The sequence below is a fragment of the Coccomyxa subellipsoidea genome (genome assembly GCF_000258705.1).
Source record: "Coccomyxa subellipsoidea C-169, whole genome shotgun sequence".
In the NCBI taxonomy this organism is placed as follows: domain Eukaryota; kingdom Viridiplantae; phylum Chlorophyta; class Trebouxiophyceae; family Coccomyxaceae; genus Coccomyxa; species Coccomyxa subellipsoidea.
Genome location: NW_005178025.1, coordinates 428,829 through 448,146, shown reverse-complemented (window position 1 = coordinate 448,146; position 19,318 = coordinate 428,829). Strand labels below are relative to the sequence as shown.

At 51.9% G+C, this 19,318-nt stretch overlaps 4 protein-coding genes across 4 annotated transcripts; 2 read left to right on the top strand and 2 right to left on the bottom strand.

Annotated features, from left to right (window-relative positions):
• The first annotated feature begins 184 nt into the window (after window positions 1-184).
• Window positions 185-1,325, top strand: COCSUDRAFT_67716 (hypothetical protein). The gene is made up of 3 exons (XM_005644090.1): window positions 185-398; window positions 617-788; window positions 931-1,325. Exons 1-3 carry the CDS (start codon window positions 315-317, stop codon window positions 993-995), a joined length of 321 nt encoding a protein of 106 aa, XP_005644147.1. The 5' UTR covers window positions 185-314; the 3' UTR covers window positions 996-1,325.
• Window positions 1,326-3,009: 1,684 nt separating this feature from the next.
• Window positions 3,010-6,353, bottom strand: COCSUDRAFT_44460 (hypothetical protein; the record flags this gene model as incomplete). The annotated part of the gene is made up of 7 exons (XM_005644089.1): window positions 3,010-3,296; window positions 3,768-3,992; window positions 4,366-4,524; window positions 5,063-5,219; window positions 5,610-5,797; window positions 5,893-5,951; window positions 6,241-6,353. The coding sequence occupies 7 exons, from the start codon at window positions 6,351-6,353 to the stop codon at window positions 3,010-3,012; spliced, it is 1,188 nt and encodes a 395-aa protein (XP_005644146.1).
• A 769-nt stretch (window positions 6,354-7,122) lies between these two features.
• Window positions 7,123-11,271, top strand: COCSUDRAFT_54553 (ferredoxin-NADP+ reductase). Its single transcript, XM_005644088.1, has 7 exons — window positions 7,123-7,277; window positions 7,431-7,733; window positions 7,932-8,157; window positions 8,574-8,806; window positions 9,300-9,371; window positions 9,494-9,578; window positions 10,002-11,271. The coding sequence occupies exons 1-7, from the start codon at window positions 7,254-7,256 to the stop codon at window positions 10,106-10,108; spliced, it is 1,050 nt and encodes a 349-aa protein (XP_005644145.1). The 5' UTR covers window positions 7,123-7,253; the 3' UTR covers window positions 10,109-11,271.
• COCSUDRAFT_58346 (hypothetical protein) lies at window positions 11,111-14,558 on the bottom strand (the record flags this gene model as incomplete). The annotated part of the gene is made up of 8 exons (XM_005644087.1): window positions 11,111-11,308; window positions 11,781-11,951; window positions 12,505-12,590; window positions 12,874-12,985; window positions 13,618-13,740; window positions 13,997-14,076; window positions 14,227-14,278; window positions 14,421-14,558. The coding sequence occupies 8 exons, from the start codon at window positions 14,556-14,558 to the stop codon at window positions 11,111-11,113; spliced, it is 960 nt and encodes a 319-aa protein (XP_005644144.1).
• Between the last annotated feature and the right edge of the window lie 4,760 nt (window positions 14,559-19,318).

The window sequence follows — 19,318 nt, the reverse complement described above, 5'->3', positions numbered from 1 at the left end:
CTCTGGGACTTTCTCACAAGAATGCATCATGAGCTCCGAAGTGAAGCATTTAAACCGCACTCAATGGAGCTAGGAGAAAGGTTGGGCCTGCTCTCTATTTTGGCTCCTGCTGTGCTGCGCATGCTGCGCGCTTTTCACAGACACTTGATGTTTTGACAAGACTCGATTTCCGCATAGAAAAAAACAAACATTCATCTTACAGTTCAACGATTCTGGTACACTCTTATTTGTCGCTGTCAAATCTCAGCTGCCGTGCTAATTTTTAGAGGCAGAAGGCATCATCACCTCTTAAGCTATAGCTTCAGCCACTCTCAATGGAACACGCTGTCCCCAGCCCTCGTGTGAACTTTCAGTCGATGGAAAGATACATGGGCAGAAATGTGCTCCTCGTCTGCAAGGTGCTTACCTCACCCCCTGGAATGTTGGAATCAACAGTGTGAAAGGGAGCGTGAAGGTTCAAAGAAGACATTGATGATGTGATTCTTTTGTGTATATGGTGCTCGTCATATGAGCAGCTGTGGGTCTGTGCAGCACATCTGTTCTGTCTCTGCAGCGAATTATCTGTCAGAAGCTGACTCCGTCACTGCATCACTACATCACTGGCACGCTTCTGCAGGTGGAATCTGTGGAAGGCAATCGAGCGAACGTCGTCACATCGGATGGGGGACGTGTCATCGTATCGTTGAAGCAGACAGCCGTGGACACACAATTTGTGGAATTTGAGGGCACTGTAGAGGCTCCAGACCAGCTGAGGGAGACAGACAGAGCATACTTTGGAGGGAACTTTGGTAAGTGGCGTGCAATCACTATCCTATATCAGCTTGCCCATTTCTGTTTTCATCGTCATTGAATCTGGGAGCTACCACTTCATTTGTACCTCTCAGGTCTAGGGCACTTAAGCTGAAACTCACAAGCGCTGTGCGTGTGCAGATCTCAGTGCCTACAACGACCTCTGCAGGTTGTCCAACACCGACTATGCCAGCCTCTTTGCCTGAAGCTAGACATCGCCAGCTACATGAAAGTATAGCACTGTCTTGCATTCAAGTCATCTGTGAAGCTGCTTTCATCTGACAGTCTTGGAGGTCCTAAGGGTGTTTTTAAGTGCACAATAATGTCAAAGCAAGTATCAAATGCTCATTCACTGGTGACAAGACTCTCTAAATTGGTGTAGAAGGGGTGAATGTTTCATGATAACTGCCCGGGACCTATCCGGAAATTGTCAACGTGCATCATGCATATGAATCATGGCGCTCATTGTCATGGACTATTGACTGCATGCTGGGGGGCAGCTTGATAAAGACGCTATGTAATAGGAACAAACCAAGAAGAGCAGCATGTTGAGAGGTTCTAAATCAGAGTCACTTGCAGCAAATTTCAAGCATTTGTTGTTCGCGCAGCGCTTGCTCCAACCAACAGAAAGGGGAACTTACCATATGGGTCTAAAAGAGCACGCACTCTATCTTTCATCAATCAAGAATCGCTTTGCCAGCAACACATCAAGGGGTAGCTAAGAATGCTGACTGCACCCCATATCCTGGGCTATCCATGGGGTTTGGCGTGAACACACTGTGACACAGTCCGATACGATGCCCAATATGGTGCCAAGCAATGGTGCATTCTACTTCTGCTTATTATGTGCCACACTGCTCCTGCCTACAGTGCTCCATCAATTGTTCCCATATCAGCAATCCACTCACACAGCGAGCAGCATGCAGAACAGCTAGAAGAGCCCGCAGCTAATGACCGCCAATGCAAAAGCAGTGCACGCTTTCAAGCTGCATCCCAACCGCCATCCTGCATGTACCCACAAGCACATTGCTGACCATCTAAGAGATTTGCCCTTCTAGAAGATCTCCTAGAATTTATCCTATCTCAGCCAGAGAGCATCTCCCAGCAACACATAAGAAAGATGTCCTCAAGCTGCCTTGAGGCTCAGAGCACTATGCTGTGTTCCGTCATCAAGTTTCTATACCAGTGCACCTTCTTGGACCAAAATTTCTACATCAATGGGGCTATCCTCTGCTCTACGCCCCTTCCTTTTTCCTGCATATCTCTTGCCTTGCAGATCTATCCTCAATGCCACATTTTGAGGCGCCTTGACTGGCGCAATTGAATACTCATATGCTGCCGCATCATAAAAAATCAAGCACTCGTCACTCCTGCCAAAAGGATCAATCAAAAATTCCTTTTCAAAATGTCTGCATGCCAGAAAGCATAGGCTAACCCAAAATGGCCTTGCAGCTTTTCCACGCTCAGCAAATATCTCACAGCAAAATCAACCTCTCTCCTGCAACCTATGATTCGGCAAATACCACACACCACCATTCCCTCTGGCACTTTAGCAGCCCATACCTCACACTGTTCTTCTGGCACGTATGCATCTGCAGTAATGCCCTTCAATGCTTCAGGCTCAGTGCCCCAAATATTCATCTCAAGGGAGAGTCACGGCTGTGACTCTCACTTTTGATCTAGACGTTTGCTGCTCACATGCTTGCCTACGAGGAATACTGCTTCTGCACATCGAATAGATTATGATACTCTGCGCCTTCACTGGCCCTCACACTACCGTATAAGCTTTGCAAAAGACTGCCTTAATGCCAATTTAAGCGCAGCACCATCTGCTTATTGTCGGCATTGCAGGTAAAAAATTGCAGACTGACGCCACTGTATGAGCGCAACGCCTGCTGCTTGAGTCTGCACTGCGCATGAACCTCTGCAAACTATTAATGCAAGGCATTACAAGCGCATTGCCTGCAGCTGGAATCCGCAACGCGGATACGACATTCATCGATATGACTTCATTGCAGCGGCAGCGCCTGCTGCTCGCATCTGCAATGCAGCTGAAGTTCTGCCAGCCACGCATTGCAAATTATTCTTACCACAGCGGCTGCTGGTTGAGTGTGCTTTGCAGGTGAACCTCCGCAAGTCACTCAATGCATGCCATTGGGGATTCAGCGCCTGGTGCTTGAGATTGCACAGTGTGACTTTCTCACTAGCAGAGGGGATCCCTCAAGCCTCCTTGGTCTTCTCGCTGCCGCCAAGAAACTGCGCGGCAAGAGTGGAAGCGATTATGAGAGCGGCGCCTGCCCAGCCAGTGGGCCCCCAACGCTCTCCAAGCAGCACCCAGGCGAACAGCGCTCCCCAAAGTGGCTCAGCCGTGTAGATGAGAGCAGCGAGCGGGGAAGAGACTGACTTGAGGGCGTGCATCTCCACTGAGAGAGTGAACGCCGTCGTTGCCAGGCCCATGAAGGCCAGTGCCGGCCAGGGGAGGCCCTCTGCAGCTGCCAGCAGGTGCTCTGCACACGCACATGAGAAAATTGAATTTGAATTTGAAATGCAAAAAAACATATGGATGCATGATTGCAGGGTGCTGTGTTGCAGCTGAGGTGGAACTGTGCTCGCAGGGAAGCAAATGCGCAAACAATCACCTCAGTGGGGGAAACTTCCAACGATGCAGCTACATGTGCGGAGTGCAAGGCTCTCTAAGTGCGAGAACCTTAGGAGCAGACCAGCTCATGGCATGTATCCCAGCCACCCCTCGAAAAATTCACATGCTCTTCTTGACCTGTCAGCAGCTGTCCTAAACCCCCCCGCCATCACACTGCTAGCACGATGCAGACGCATCCATGCACAGCCAATTTCACATGGAAGTAAAGAGGAAGGCCTAGGGGGAACAGATCTTGTCAGACTTGCTCAGTACTCTGGATCACCTCCACATCACTTGTACCACCGTCATCCTTGTTCATCTGATGCCAGTGGGCGCACACCTGGGCCCTGGGAAATCTGCCCAAGGAGCTCCGGAGTGCAGAACAGCGCGGAAGCCGACGCCAGCACGAGCAGCTGCACCGCGATGAGCTCGCTGGTGCTCTCGCTGTGGCGCGTGGTCGCCGCCTCGCTGCGCCATTTATGCACTCCGAACAGCGCCGCAGACGCGATGCATAGCGCGTCGCCCACGTTCGGGTCGGCGCCGCTCGTCGTCAGGAGACCCACGCCTGCAGTTGATACAACCCTCGTTCAACTCCCTTGTTCTTTGGGGTGACGGGCAGGTCGTGTATTCCCCTGGACCCTGAGGCCTCAGATGACCTCTAATTGGGGTGCCACGTTGCAGGAGAGACTTTGCTCGATCTGCGCTTGTCACCTACGGCTCCTTGCATGGTAATCTCCGCAAAGACATTCTGTATAGGGCAATCAGGAACTTGCGTCACTCTTGCTTGCATCGAAGGGAACATGGTCCCTTCAATAAGGGCTGCAAGCGCACACATGACATGGATGGTGCAGTGCACAAGCACGGCCGATAAGGGCGACACGATGCGTTCGGCACAGAAGCCAACAAGCAAAAAAACGAGTGGAAAGCAGGGTGCGAACCGGTGAGCGCGCCGGCCGCGGCGGCCCATGTGGACCAGGGGATCTTGCGTCCTGACAGACCGACCAGGATTGGCACGGCCAGCACTGTGAAGGTGCCCGTGAATGCCCCACGCGAGGCAGTCGTGTACTCCAACCCCATCGCCTGCAGCGTGTAGCCGCCTGCACGAGAAGATGAATGGGAATTCTTTAGCGGTCAATACTGGGGAATACTGTTTTGGCAGTGAATACTGCAGGACTGCTTTAGCAGTGAATACTCCAGTCAGCGCTCCAGTCGGATACGTCATCGATGCTGCCCATCGGCAAAGGCTTCCTCCAACCGCACAGTGAATGAGAGGAGTTCCCAAGACTACGCGAACTTACCTTTCATATGGGACACCATGCACCCTTTGTAGAGGCATGCACGGCTAGAGAGAAATGGGAGAGAGACCTGCTACACCTGTGCTAAGCAAGTCCTAGCATGAGCACATTGTCACTGAGAAGGTGCTGCTTATGCAGGGAAGGAGCAGGACAAGGGGTAGCCACTGTGTCAATATGCCCATTAAATTAAGGAAGCACAATAAACCGGAGAGTGAGAACGGCAGCGAAGCTAGCTCGGAATCGTGCACCTCATGCAGCAACTGAAGCACAGCATTCAGAAGGTGTGAACAACTGAGGAATAGTGAAATAGGAAAATGAAAGAGAGAAAGGAAGTTCTCACCAAAGAGCCAGACTCCGAGCTCGAGGGCGGTGGCGCGCAGCTGGGGCATGCGAAGGCCGCGGCTGGCGGCGGGCAGGAAACATATCGCAGCGATGCCGAAGCGCAGCGCTGACAGCGCGCTCACGCTCACATCAGCCTCCGCCAGCTTAATGACTACCTGCTCGGCAATAATATTGCAATTATTCTTAGCACCGGTCAAAAGCAACAATCAAAGGGAGACATTTTTGGAGTTGGAACCACTTTGGAGTGTTGTTCAGTGGGGTGAGTTCTTAAGCGAGAGCCGAGGACCAAATAACTAAGTCTCTGCAGGCTTCTTACGATTGTAAAAGCTATGCATGCACCTAACAGGAGCAGGAAATCAGCAATTCAGACTCGAAAACCTTGCCCTTTCCATTGGGCAGTTGTTCGGTTGAATGCTGGGCAGCCTCGGATCCAAATTGCTTGATAATGCTCCAACAAGACATGAATATCGTGATATGCTAAATGACAGATGCCCTGTAAAAGTGCTGGTTGATGTTCCCAACTTCAACTTGACAGGAAGCAAGACCTGATTGGACCCGAATAGGGCGGCGCTGATGTTGAGCAGAATCATGCCCTGCACTGCCGGTGACATAAGGCCGTTGGGGCCAGGTGGCGCCAGCTCAGGCTCTGCTGCTGACCTGGCAGCCAGAGCTGCCTCCAAAGCCTCAACAGCGTCCACTGATGCCAGCACTTCGGGTACAACCTCCTCTGCATCTGCGCCAGTTATAGACACCCTTTGAGACCTGCTCTCAATATTAGATCACACGTGTCTCACAAACTTGTAGATGTTCTCACTCAAGCCCGTTCACCATCGCCGATGGGGTGTTTGTGCAGTTCCTGCCAATAGTAAAATGTGTCTGCAGACAAGCTGCAGTTACAAGCTACCAAATCATTAATTCAACTTATCCATTGTTGGACTCGCCGGATCCAATCAAGCGTGGGGCATGGTACCGGTGCTCGATGTACCTGGCCAGCTGTGGCCAGTTGCAGTGTAAGGTAACTGCAACTCGGGACTGCCAGCCGTCCGAGGGTTGACTCTGTGTACTTTTCACTGGTCTCTTCACTCAAATACTCTTGGCAGGACAGGTTTCTGTATTTCCAGTGATGAGGACGCACGGAAGCAGATAAAGGGGGGCGAAATGCTCTGGATGCCTCACCTGTAATGGACTCCAAGCTCTGCTCCTCCAACACATCGAAACTGCCCAGCAGATCGATGCCGGTTCGTGCCACCCTCAGCTGCTGCACTGATTCGAGCCTCCTCTGGCGCCATGGCAGCAGCCCTTTTGCTGGTGCTCTGCGCAGCCCAATCAAGCACTCTCAGCAGGCAGAAAGACAGAATCTTTTGCGTGCTATTCCATTAACAGTCAGTCATGAACCGGCTGTGCACCATCTAAATTGCAATTCCAGACTGGGCCCAACGCTCATGGGACACGCGCATCAGCGGCATATGTTCTCACTGTGCTTGGAAGGCGGGGCTAAGCAGCAACGTGAAGCATCTTATTTATGAAATCAATTTAGAAGACATTGCACTCTGGAACAGGTGCAAGGTGCGTGCCTAAAAGTCTGCTGACTGCGACCGCCCTCTTTCACAGCACGCCATGCGGGCGACTGTGGACCCTCGTTCGCGAGTTTCTGAATCTGTCTCAATACCGTGCTTTGACCGAACGTCATTTACAAGTCGCAAGGCGCGCGAAAACCACCCTCTCACGGCCTCGTCCTATTCACATAAACCGGAATCAGCTATGGACGGCGCCTAGCTGCTGCTGCTCGATGCCTTGTCTGTAACCCCACCGCTGCTCGGCACCCCTATCTCGTCGTATTTTTCTCAGACACAGTCAATCAGGCGCAGCACCCGTTTGTGGTCGAACAGAACTGATAGAACCACGTGAACTGGCGAGACGAGTCAGCTCGTGCCCAGATTCTCCGAAACCTGCTGTCGGAACCCTGCAATTCATCCCCTTGAATGTAGGGTAATATAGATAGATATGTAGCCTGCCCAACCTCACCCTGTTCTGTGGCTCTGCGGCAATGGGTTGCTTGCTTCTGTGCATCTGCTCACTCCCTGCTTGTCATCAGATCTGGCTCCTCAAGTGAGACTCTGTACATCAGCGTGGTACCGTATTTGATTGCAAAAGACGTCTATATAGAATTGTTGCAGAGACTTTGAGCGATGCAGGTCCATCTTTCCAGCAAGGTGCGCCCTGTGGTCTGTGTTCGTTGTCAGAGTGTACTGCATGCGCTCTGCCTAGTACTTGGATCAATATAGTACGAACCCCTGACAGCCAATTGCATTTATGGAATACTGCCTGAGGACTGCAGGATTGAGAATAGGTTTTGTGGCTTGCAGTCCTTCTTGGGCGCCTCAGTGCAATGCAAGGCCAACCGTCAGCAGCCTGCAGCGAGGAGAAGTCACCGTGTTGTCGCTGAGGCAGCCACGCAGACCCTGAAAAAGAACAAGGTCCCTGCAGAGCTGGAGAAGGGTGACCTGCCAATGAACACCTTCAACAACAAGAAGCCTTTCAAGGCAACCGTCAAGTCAGTGGAGCGCATCGTGGGTCCCAAGGCTACTGGAGAGACATGCCACATCGTGATTGAGACCAGGGGAGAGATCCCATACTGGGAGGGCCAGTCATATGGTGTCATTCCTCCGGTACGCCTCTAGACTGTAACTCTGGGAGCTGGTATGGGCCTGATCAATGCTACAGTATTTAATTTAACATCCGAACTTACGCTTTTGAAGACATTGGAGGATATATGTGGTGACTCTTGAATTGGTTCCGGTCTGCCCTGATCTGCCGGCGGTGATGAGATCCTCCGACACTCTTGATGTTGAGACCTTCCTTCGCAGGGCACAAAAATCAACTCGAAGGGCAAGGAGGTCCCCCACGGTACTAGGTTATACTCCATTGCGGCCACTCGTTACGGAGACACTTTCGACGGCAAGACAACATCCTTGTGCGTTCGTCGTGCCGAGTACTGGTGCCCAGAGATGAAGGCCAATGACCCTGCCAAGAAGGGCATCTGCTCCAACTTCCTCTGCGATGCCAAGCCAGGCGATGAGATCACCATGACTGGTGCGTGTCTCCCACAGGCTTTCACGTTCCATCGTCCCTATCTGATGCTGGATATCCTGCACAGGCCAGTCTGGTCAACAGATACTTCTTAACATAAAGGAGGTTTTTATATAGATTGAATGGCAGCTTGAGTTGTGGTGCAAGGTTTCATGTCCAGTCCCTGGGCGAGCTGGGATGCCACATGCGCCCTCCTTTGATATCTATCTGTGAAGCAATAGACTTGAGCAGAACACTGTTGTCTTTTCCTGGCTCCTTTTGGAGCAGACGGCATGCCTTACCCATCCCAATTGCAATGGAGAGTCTCCTGAGATCTCAAGACTCCGCACGCCACTCTGTCATACTCCGAAGCTACCCAGAACAGCCTTTTCTGCACAGCTGACACCCTGATCTGTCCCCTGTTCTGCTGCCCCGTGCAGGACCCACCGGCAAGATTCTGCTGCTGCCCGAAGACAAAAACGCGGCCATCATCATGGTGGCGACCGGGACAGGGATCGCCCCCTACCGCGCATTCTGGCGGCGTTTCTTCCTGGAGGAGATCGAAGGCTACAAGTACACCGGCCTCGCCTGGCTCTTCATGGGCGTCGCAAACTCAGACGCCAAGCTCTACGACGACGAGCTGCAGGCCATCCTCAAGGCCCACCCAGACCAGGTGAGTAGTTCATCACGTTGTGGTTGCAGGGCTTAGCGAAGCCATGTAAATTCCAGGTGAATTACTCAGCATGACTAGGGAAACAGGAATGTGTGGGGCGCCTTGTAATGATGAGTGATAGGCCATCCTCAAGGCCTCCCCGGACCAGGTATATCAGTCTTGATGTTGGGTTGACTAGGGACAGCTCAATATGGCTGTGGGGTCAGCCGATGATGCCGAGACAGCAGCCTTGGCGATCAGAGTCCTGCTGGGGTCATTGGATCCTTCATAAGGAGTGAGTTTGTAGCAGCAGCAGCAGCAATGAGAGCAGTGCGGAGCAGCTGAGCAAGATTGCCGATCAGCTACATCACTCCTTACTATCTTCAGGCGGGGAGACTTCTGGAAGTATCTGTTGTTGGGCATGGAAGTGATGCAGATAGGAGCCGGCTGAGCTGCTAGCATGCAATGGTGCTTGCGAGCAGCGTTGGCACTAAATATTCGTGTGGCTGCGCAGTTCCGGGTGGACTATGCCCTTTCCAGGGAGCAGACCAACAAGAACGGAGGCAAGATGTACATCCAGGACAAGGCACGCCCCCGCCCTGTTGCCTCCGCACATGGGGACAGTGTGCAGAAACCAGGCTGTGCGAGCAAATTTGATCAGTGCTGTCATGCTCAGTCATCAAGGGTGGTTGTTTGGTTGTGGCACAGGTGGAGGAGTACTCTGACGAGGTGTTTGACCTGCTGGACAATGGCGCACACATCTACTTCTGCGGCCTCAAGGGCATGATGCCTGGTGCGACCACTGTTCCCTTTCCTTTCAGTGATTACGCACTCACATAATTACACACGCTATATCTACCTTGCCAGTCATCCTTAATGTCTGAGAGGGCCTCAACAATATGTTCATTGCGCCTCATGTCTGAAAATGCCCCAACACGAGCACGCATTGAGAGCCTAGTTGAACAGATGAGTCGCATGCACAAAGATTGGTCCCAATGAGCAAGTGAGCAAAATGTTATCTTCTGGTCATTAGTGACCAGGTGACCTCTGGATACCAGTACTCAGATGAGGTTTAGACGAGACACCCTATAAGAGCAATGATGGCGTGATAGACAGGCCTGGCTTGGGCAGAGGGGCACTCCATACACGTGCGCATTGATAGACAGGACGTGTGTTTCTGCACAGAAAACGATTGGGTGTGTTTTGCTGTGCGCAGGCATCCAGGAGATGTTGGAGCGCGTGGCGTCGGAGAAGGGCATGGTGTGGGAGGAGTTCTTCCAGAAGCTCAAGAAGAACAACCAGTGGCACGTCGAGGTGTACTGAGCGCCCGGCTAACGCCGGCAGCCGCCTGCGGCTTCCGCCAGCTTCCCAGCCGGCCGCTCGCGCGAGGCAGACCATTGCTGTGTAGCGAGCAACAGAGTCTGCTCTTCACTGCGGGGGAGCAGCCTAGCAGCAGCATCATCTCCAGCCAAGAGCTGCCAACCTTGAGATGACACTTGTTCTACAGACGGAGCAGACGCTTGATCAGTGCCTCTTCAAGCGGGGGACGAATGCCGAAGAAGCTTGCACAGGGCGTCAATATGGCGGAGCAGAAGATCGACGCAGGGAAGTCTGCAGAGAGGTCTGCATGCAGACTGTGGTCATCTAGCAAGTCTGACAGCAGGTGTAGGAGCAAGGTTTTTGGTAAGAATGGAACGGCATTATTTGGGTGTGTGAGAACACTCCAAAGGAGCCTTGTGAGCGTTTGAGGCTGTCAGAAGGGTCTAGACTGGTCCCCAAGTCTCTAAAGAATTATATACCGCGGTAATTACAAGTCTTGAAGTCAACTGTTTGAAGGTTGGTTCCGTTTGCGACAAATCTAATAGTGACATGCTCTTATAGTGACAGCTCTGTAAAAAGTCAAAGGTCATACTCTGTGCGGTTCTCACTGCCTAGACCTCTGGCGCTGCAGAGTCCTAAGATTTCTGAAACGGGTGTGCAGTGATCATTACTAGTCTTCTGACAAAGTATTGTGCTTGGAAGTCATGAGCCAATGTGCCTATACAAATACATGCAAATGTCCTGCTGCTAGGAGACAACAACAACTAAGACGCCGAGGTGGATACAGGTGCACAATCCGACACAATACCCGCGCGCAATCCCTGCAGCAACAAACCCGTCTTCTGCAAAACGCCTAACAAGCAAACCTGCTCAGAGAGCCCCTTGCTCAAGAGATCTACACACACCACCACCACCAAATCAAACCCTCCTTGCACAGGCTCACCAGCCCACCTTGCAAGCCCAAGAAACCACAGAGCAATTGCAATGGTTTCCTTGGAAAGAATATCAGTTGGGGCATTCGCCGGCCCGCTGCTTAGAGGGACTGGGCCAGCTTTGCCTGTCCCAGAAATCCCCAGGAGCCTTATCCATGCTGTGCCCATCATCGAGTGGATTTGTGTGTCCTGCTGTGGTCTGAGGGGCAGACGCGCTCCTCACTGCTGCAGCCTTTGCCTCGCTCGCTGCAGCGCTGTCGAGGCTGTGGTTCTGTGGGGCGCATCAAGGAGGTCAGTTGCGGGCCTACAGGGGTAAAACAAGGGTCAAGCCATCTTAGCGCACTCAATGCAGCAATGCCCTTGTTATGATATTGGACATGCCAGGCTCGATCGTACTGCAGAGAGTCCACAGAAATTGGTTTAAAGAGAACCACCCCTCACCGACCTCTAAGAAATCTTTTGCGCAGAGAGCACTTGATGCCAAAGCGCAGAGCTATTCGCCTTGCTCAAACACCGACCAGGTTTCATAAGGAATTGCATAGGATCTTCTGTGCAGAGAGCAATTGTCTGTAGCTCACAATTCTGCACATCGTGGCAGGACTGACGACCATCCTTGGAAGAGCAGTTGCACGGGCTTTTTCTGTGCGTTGAGCAATCTGCTGCATATCCTTTTTCGATGGCAAGATCAGTCAATTTTCTACAGCAAGTGCGTAACATTTTTCTGCAGAGCATGAGTGGCGCACCTCAGAGCCGTCCGCCTTTTGGACGGATGGGGGGCCGTCGCTGACATCAGCGTCCTCGCCGTCGCTGAAGTCATCAAAATCGAGCACATGCGATGACACCGGCTGCGGCGGCTTGAGGATGTCGTCCAGCGGCGTTCCTGCCCTCACCTTGTCCAGAACATTATCCAGATCCTGCAAAAAAAATTCCAGGCTCGAATTGAAAGTGATTGATGCGTGACCAATACAACAGGCCATCCTCATGCTTTCTGTGACCCCCAAATGTACCCTACATTACGGAGTCCTGTGCACAGTCCAGCACCTAGGAAGTCCATCAGGAATCCGACCAGGGGTCATAAGAAGTCTGCTCACAAGCGAAGCCCTTGGGCCACCCATCCCGCAGATGTTCTACGAGCCTGGGAGTGCCAGTACCCCTGAAGAGCTGATGGGGGTGCACGGACGTAGCTTCAGATGTACTTGATGTACGAGCCAGATGAATCTGTGATGTGTATTGGATTGCTGGTACATGCTTCTGAGAGACAGCCTGGGACCGCAATGCAGACATGCGAACGAGTTGAGCGGCAGCCGGAGATTGAGCCCTTACGCTGTCAACTCATGGGCTTGCCATGAGTTGACAGCAATCTTCATAGCTTGTGTCGATGCCACCAAGCAAGACCCTGTGGTCAGAATTTCGGCGCCGTGTACTGAGGTGTCCCGCAAAGGATGCGGGGACAGGTGTATGGCTCACCTCGACCATGCGCTTGACTGCGCGCACACAGATGCCGCGCAGCGCATTGCCCAGCAACGGCACATGCTTCAGGAATTCAGGGGCGCCTGCATCGAAATCCACAAAGCTAAGCGCTGCAAAGTTGAGGAATGTATTCAGGACTCCGCTTGTATCCTACATGCAGGGCCCTTCATTGTTCAGGAAGAAGGCACTGCGCAGGAGTCTGCTGCAATCCCTACAATGTTCTGCTGCCAGCGCCTTGCAGGTTCAATTCTACACTTAGACGAAGGATCTAAATGCGGGTTGCAGAGCACGGGGCAGTGCCAGGTTCCAGGGAAGAAGGCCGAGGGCAAAAATAGAAAAGAAAAGGAGAAGGCAGGCCCAGCAGACCTGCTGGGAGGATGTCCTGTTCCAGGGTGGCGGCTGTGCCCACCACTTCAGTCCCCTCAGCATTCCTTATGGGACTCATCGACCAGCAGCCGTTGAAGCGGCTCAGAATGTCCTGCAGCGACACTTCATTCTTCAACTCCTCGAACAAGAGCTGGGCTCCCTTGGTAGCTCTGCACACGGACGCGCCGAAACCCAACAGTCGTTTTTATAATATATGTAATAGTAAACTGATATATATTTTTATTCAACGCCTTTCCTGCCATAGGCAAGGTGCGTGTGCAGAGTACAAGCTGCCTGCAGAGGCTGCCAAGATCCTAACCCTTCGCTGGACTCGCCAGATAAAAGCAAGACCCCATCAGCCGTCAGTACGGTGCTCAGTATTTGCACCGCCCCCCGCCAGCCCGGGCCAATCAAAGACATGCCCCCTTCCCTTGGATAAAGAGTAGCAAGCCATATGGGACAGGAAGCCCACTAGCAGGCACAATGGAGTTATTTAATCAGGAATGGCAGGCACTAGAAGCCGGAACTCAAGTGGTCCGCACGTAGGCCATTGCTAGAACAAGCACTAGTCTCCAATATTTATTCTGCTGTTGTCTGAGCTCCCCACCCCCTGTTGTTGCAGCTCAATGAAATTTGGGGCAGGCCATATCACGAATGGGCCCATCTCCTCAGGTGCGACTCTAAATGGGGAGGACTAACTACAACTGTAGGTACAGAGAGACACAGGAGTGTGCGGGGGCGCACAGAACGGATGAGGGTGAATGCAGTGAGCAGCTTCTCAGGGTTTCGCGCGTCCTCGTCCACCTTCAGCAGCGTCGTGAACTCGCGGCTCTTGAACAGCACTTTCGCCTCCCCAATCTGCTCCACCTGCAGCACACACAACAGCAGAAGTTCTCACGAGGGGCTGATCAGGTTATGTATCCATCGCAGTACTGCCATGTCAGGGAACAGTGCAGCGTTCTCTTAGCACACAGTGCCATATCAAGTGAAGCCTTTGCTCTGCATTGGCGCAGTGCAATCATATGATGTGCTTTGAGCGCTGGTCCGGCTGGAACGGAGACGAGATGCTATCCAAATGTTTTGGTTACCGCCCTGGAGTGTTTCAGTCAATACTTGCCTCTACAATCTTCCGGCCGGCTGGGTCCAACTCGAGCACTTTGCGCTTGCCGCGCTTCTTTATATCCCTGAAGACGCCCGTGTTGTCTGTAGGGGAAGCGCATTGCGATTTAGTCAGTCTTCCGCGTGGTCTGTGAGACTATCAAATTGTCTCCAGGCAGGGCCCAGCAATACGAAGAAGGCATACATGAGAGCGTCTGGTACCACAATTTGAAAAGGAGGATTGGAATGCCTGACCTGGGTTTGTGAATATTGCAAACAGCATCTCCGGTGGACACTCATACTTGGACTGTCAGGCAGGCACACAACCTCAGTAGATAACAGACTTCATCATGGAATGCAGATGCCCAGGGGTGGTAATATAGTCCAAGGTACTGGTGCACGCTGCTCTGTGACATCAGCATAAGGCAGAGGCTTGACAGGACTCGTACCTCCATGTGGATGTGGCACAGGTATCCCTTTGCATTGGAGACATGGATGTTGTAGCGATCTCCTTTGCCCTTCTCAATGCTCTCGCCTGCCAGCCCCGGGTGCGCATCAGGCAGGGCTTGCAGCTGCTCTGACGCCATGACAGTACCTGGCCATCAACAATATGCGCTGAAGTCTTACAGACGTCACCTAAGATTGCACTTCGGCATTAAGCATGTACTAGGTCACCTGTGATGCCAGGGGGGCGTGCTGCCAAAATGAGGGATGTATCACGCAGGGATCAGTCATTCATTCAGAAGTGGCAGAACATTCATTCTGCTGATAAGCCAAGGTCGTGCACCGCGAGAAACAATGCCTCAACGAGGCAGGAAGCTGGTACGATGTGCAGCTATACCCAGGACGCAAGAGTGGTGAAACCCTTGTGAGAACACTGCAGGGACATTTTGCGTAGTCAATGTGATCGTTGTAACAGAGTGCTTGATCAAGGCTGTCACAATGAGCCCAACAAGGGATCACCTTGCTTTGTCAGCACTAGTCCTCACGCAGAGACGAGTCGCGTCCCCCTGGACTACACCAGCCTAGAGCAACCCAGACAATAATTGACAAAGGTCACAACAATGTCAGTATGTTAATGTAGTGATGCTTCCTGAGTTGTACGTCGAGACTGAAACGTGTTGAGCAATCACAGCAGTCTTACGCTGCGGAGCACCCTCTTTCGTCAAGACGGACACTTCCTCCGTGATCACATCCATACTTCGTCGACATGCGCCAGGATATCTGGGCTTTGGCAAGAGTGCGGCAAGAGAGTGCCAAGGAAATGCCAATATTGGGACACAGTATGGTTTCCTTGATTGGCAACACTCGAGGCCCAGAGGAGTTAACCTTGGAAAACAAATAAGTCTTGTGCTGTGGATGGCTATCAAACACAGTGGATTTCCTGTCTTAGATCACATTGCAGTTTTACGCAAAACTTATGGCTTGTTCTCGGCGTGACTTTCGCACAGGCGTCAGGCAAGGCAAAGAGAACCGTGGGTAGCTCTCCAACTTCAGGTGAACTCTTGTTCTTCTTCTTAATTCTCAGGATAAGATGCCCCATGTCTCCGTGAAGATCCGAAAGGTGTCCGATAGTTGCTATCGCCGTCTGCTCTCCTATGAATTTTTTTTGAGCACAGCTCAGAGACCGTCTTCGTGTCTTTATAATGCCTATGTATCTTTCTCAGTCAGCACTGATGCTATTTTGACGTTCAATATTTGCTTGGCCATTCCCAGGAACGTGCCCCTGTTCTTATCTTTTACTTCATCCGGTCTGCATCGTTTCTGTGAGTATTGTCTCGAAGCCTCATTTTGCAGCAGAATGTCCAATGTCCAAGCTTTGCTAAGCACCTCAGCCTGTATTTGTACATCAAGAGCTTGGAGGAAATGTGTTATCTCTCCATTTGTTAATTTCACAGAAAATTCCTCCTTTCACAGGCTGTTGCTATTTGGAGCCACTATGCACAAGAACTTTACACAAGTGCCATGGTCCTGATTGTTTTGACATCTGTACTTATGCCTTAGAAAACCGTGGTCTGATGATTTTCCCCGTCTTGAAGGGTTCCAGTGCAACGGCTTCATCATAGCAGGGCTGATCTTGTGCACTCTTCATACAGGATGCCAGTCACCAAAGCGGATGTGGTGCGCCTTATCAAGCAGGCGGTGAAAGTCCACAGGAGAAAAATCAACTTCTGGCGCTTGCTGGGGACAAGCCAGGCCTCTGGAGTGAGCTTGATGAGGTATCAGTATATGATATTGAAGCGATGCCTTAGTCAGTGCACCGCACAAAGACAGTGGGAGCTGAGACAGCAAAAGGGTCGATGCCCAACTGTGAAACAATTGTTTTTTCCAAGGGCTGTCGTGGGATGCTCCTTGTTCTCACACTCGCATGCAGGAAGTGTGAAGGGTCCATGTAATAGACTAAGGGATATGTGGGGAGATATCTTCTTTTAACATATATATATATATATAAGGGTCTATAGGGTTGGAGGTCACTGGAGGTCAAAAGTGATCAAGCTACAAATCTCTGGAGACGAACCAATTCGGCAAATTGGAAACCACAATCTTGCTGTTTAAAACTCTTGCCACGTCCTTCCCAACCAGGACACACAATTTTTTTAAATCGGCCTGGCTTGCTGGCATCTGTTTGACTGCATCGGTAGCTGCACTCTCAAAGTTGCTGCATCAGACTGCCACTTTGCTGCCTGCTGGTTTTGAACATATCAATAGCAGCGCAGGTCAGATTGTGAAGGTGTGCAGACTCTGTTTGGTTGCCCTCCTTCCCAAGCCTTCTGGCATATATGCCATATATATGAGGAGCTTTCCTTGGTAGCTACCTGAGAAGTCTAAGGTGTCTGTTTGCTGCAGGATGGCTGACAAGATATATATCAATTTGGCCTCTTCAAGTGAGACGCTGCCACTGCCTGCAAACCCGCCTCCATCTTGCAAGGACGTACTCGACACTTTGGGCGTGGGCACACTGCGGGAGGGCGGTGACCTTGTGCTGCACTCACGCATCCTGGAGGCTGGCAAGGAGTACACCTTCGTCAAGGAGGTCACAGCAGGTAGCTTTTATTGGCTGAGCTTGCACAGAGATCGCAGTGCCTTTGTTGTCAGTGGTTGTGGGCTTGTATCAAGGCTCTATCAGAACCTGGCTAGAGCTCCAAACACTGTTGAGGTCTAGGTGCGTCCGCACAGCAGTCACCCCGTACTGCGCGCCTTGATTACTAGTGGTGTTGGGCTTGATGCCACTGGAACTCTGCAGCTTTGGGTAGCTTCCCTCCCTGTGCCGCTGTGATTTGGCTGCACACAACACTTCAGACTCTATCAGCATCTGGCTAGAGCCAGAAAAGCACCAGTGATGGTCCATCTACGTCCGCGTAGTTGCCAGTCTGCACTGCGCGCCTTGGCTGCAGCTCTGTGATGTTCCCTCTCTACTCTGGAGGTAGTAGAGCTCGGCGTCTGCTGCCAGTTGTTATCCTGGCCAGACCCGCACAGTCTGCCTTGGCCTCAGCAGACCTTGACGCTGCAACCTTAGGTTGCGCGCCTTTGTATTCAGCGATTTTTGGCTTGATGCCACTGGCTTGTTGCGGCAATTAATGCTGCTTACTTGCTTACTGACCACTGTGTATGGTAAATGGCGTAAGACATTGTTTGGGTGCAAAACAGTTTCGCCAGTGGACCTCCTGGTCTCCAATAACAACGCCATGGAAAAGCTGCGCCACGCGTTGCTGCGCCCTTACAAGCGTACGAAGACAGGAGTCGGCGAGGGCACGCCCAGTAAGTCCTGGATAAATACTGAGGACTGCGCGGCTGCGGCGCTCTGGAGAAATGACATTGAGGGACGAGAGGTGCGATTTGTTATTTAAGGTGCAGCGATGGATCTTCTCAAACCTCTGGCAGTCTTGCATGGAGTAGCACCTCTTCTGCAGTTGCGGTCTCTGTGTGCAGCCATGGCTGTTGCAGCTGCTGACGTTTAGCTCTGCCCCTTTGCAGGTGCCTTGCGAGGTGGCTACTGTTGACAGCTTACTAGGACATGAAACCACAGGCTTGCTGGCGGACTTGAGGTACCTGCGGATGCTGCTGGAAGACCCCAACACGCTTGCGTCAGAGATCTCTACTCTGATATCTGCCCGCAAAGCGCGCATAATTGGCCAGAAGGACCTGGAGCTCCCATACCATCCGCTTGTGGTCCACTTGTTCCAGGCACGCATCAAGAGCTTGAGCCAACTTGCACTTCCACGAAGTCATAGAGGCAGTGCAGCAGGAGCACGCGTAACCCCTCTCCAGCTGTTGAATTTAGCTACAGACGTACTTCCACGGCGCAAAATTTATTATGCTTGAGATCGCCCAGGGTGTGCATGTGTCTGTGCAGGCCGCCAGTGCAGGCCAGGTTGGCCTGAGGTTTGAGCGCGAGAATCAAACTGCGGACGATGCTTCGCGGGAAGATGTGCGAGGGATGATCCTTGTGGATGGTTCATGGATGCAGTTGGAGCCCAGTGAGATCAAGGCATTTGACTTCCCAAGCCAGCCAGGAGATCCTGTGAGCGGGATCCACGCGAACGCCGATGGCTTTGGAAAGGTGTGCTCTAGCTGGATCCATCGTTGGCCTGACTTCAAGTTATGGTAGAGTGCCTAACCAATTAGTTTACAGGTAAGTGGTGTAAGTTTGTGGAAGCTTGTTTAGGGCACGAAGCTATCCCAACGATCCCTTGCTGCAACAATTAGGTCCTGGTGTTTTAAAGCACACTGCCTCCTGCTTTGGAGCTTTGAAGCGGACCGGATCTGGCACTGAACTTTGTCGTTTCTGAGACAGTCTGAAAAGGCTGATGGCTCTCGCATAGGCACTATGCGAGCTAGCATTGCCGACCCAAGTGCTACAACTAGAACTGAAGCCTTCTATGAGATCTTGCGAGCCCATACCTTGGATGTTTTGAAGACAAAATGAAAAATGAAGGTCTTCATGGTTACTGGACCAGCTTGATAATAGCGGATTTCTTGCAATGATTGGAACAACCGACAGGGTTGCCCCCACTTTCCTGTATGGATGCTGGGTATGCTATCACGAGTGGCTTTGAGCGTTTTTGTGTGGCTGTTGACGAGCAGATTCTCAAGTGCGCGAAGCTGCGCAGCTTAGGCGAACGCGACCCTCCCGTCACAACCCTTGGCGTCTTGGTCAGCCGCTCCCAGTATGTCTGGTTCTTGGAGCTGCAGTGGCAGAGGAGTGTATGGCCAGATTGGGAGGTGCAGCGCTGCCGCGTTGCTCCGGCCATACCCAAATATAAGGTCTTGGCAGAGGGGGAGCTGATGGTAAGGCTGAAGTGGGAGGAGGTAGAGGATGAGCTTGGGAAAGAAGCAGGCCGGATTG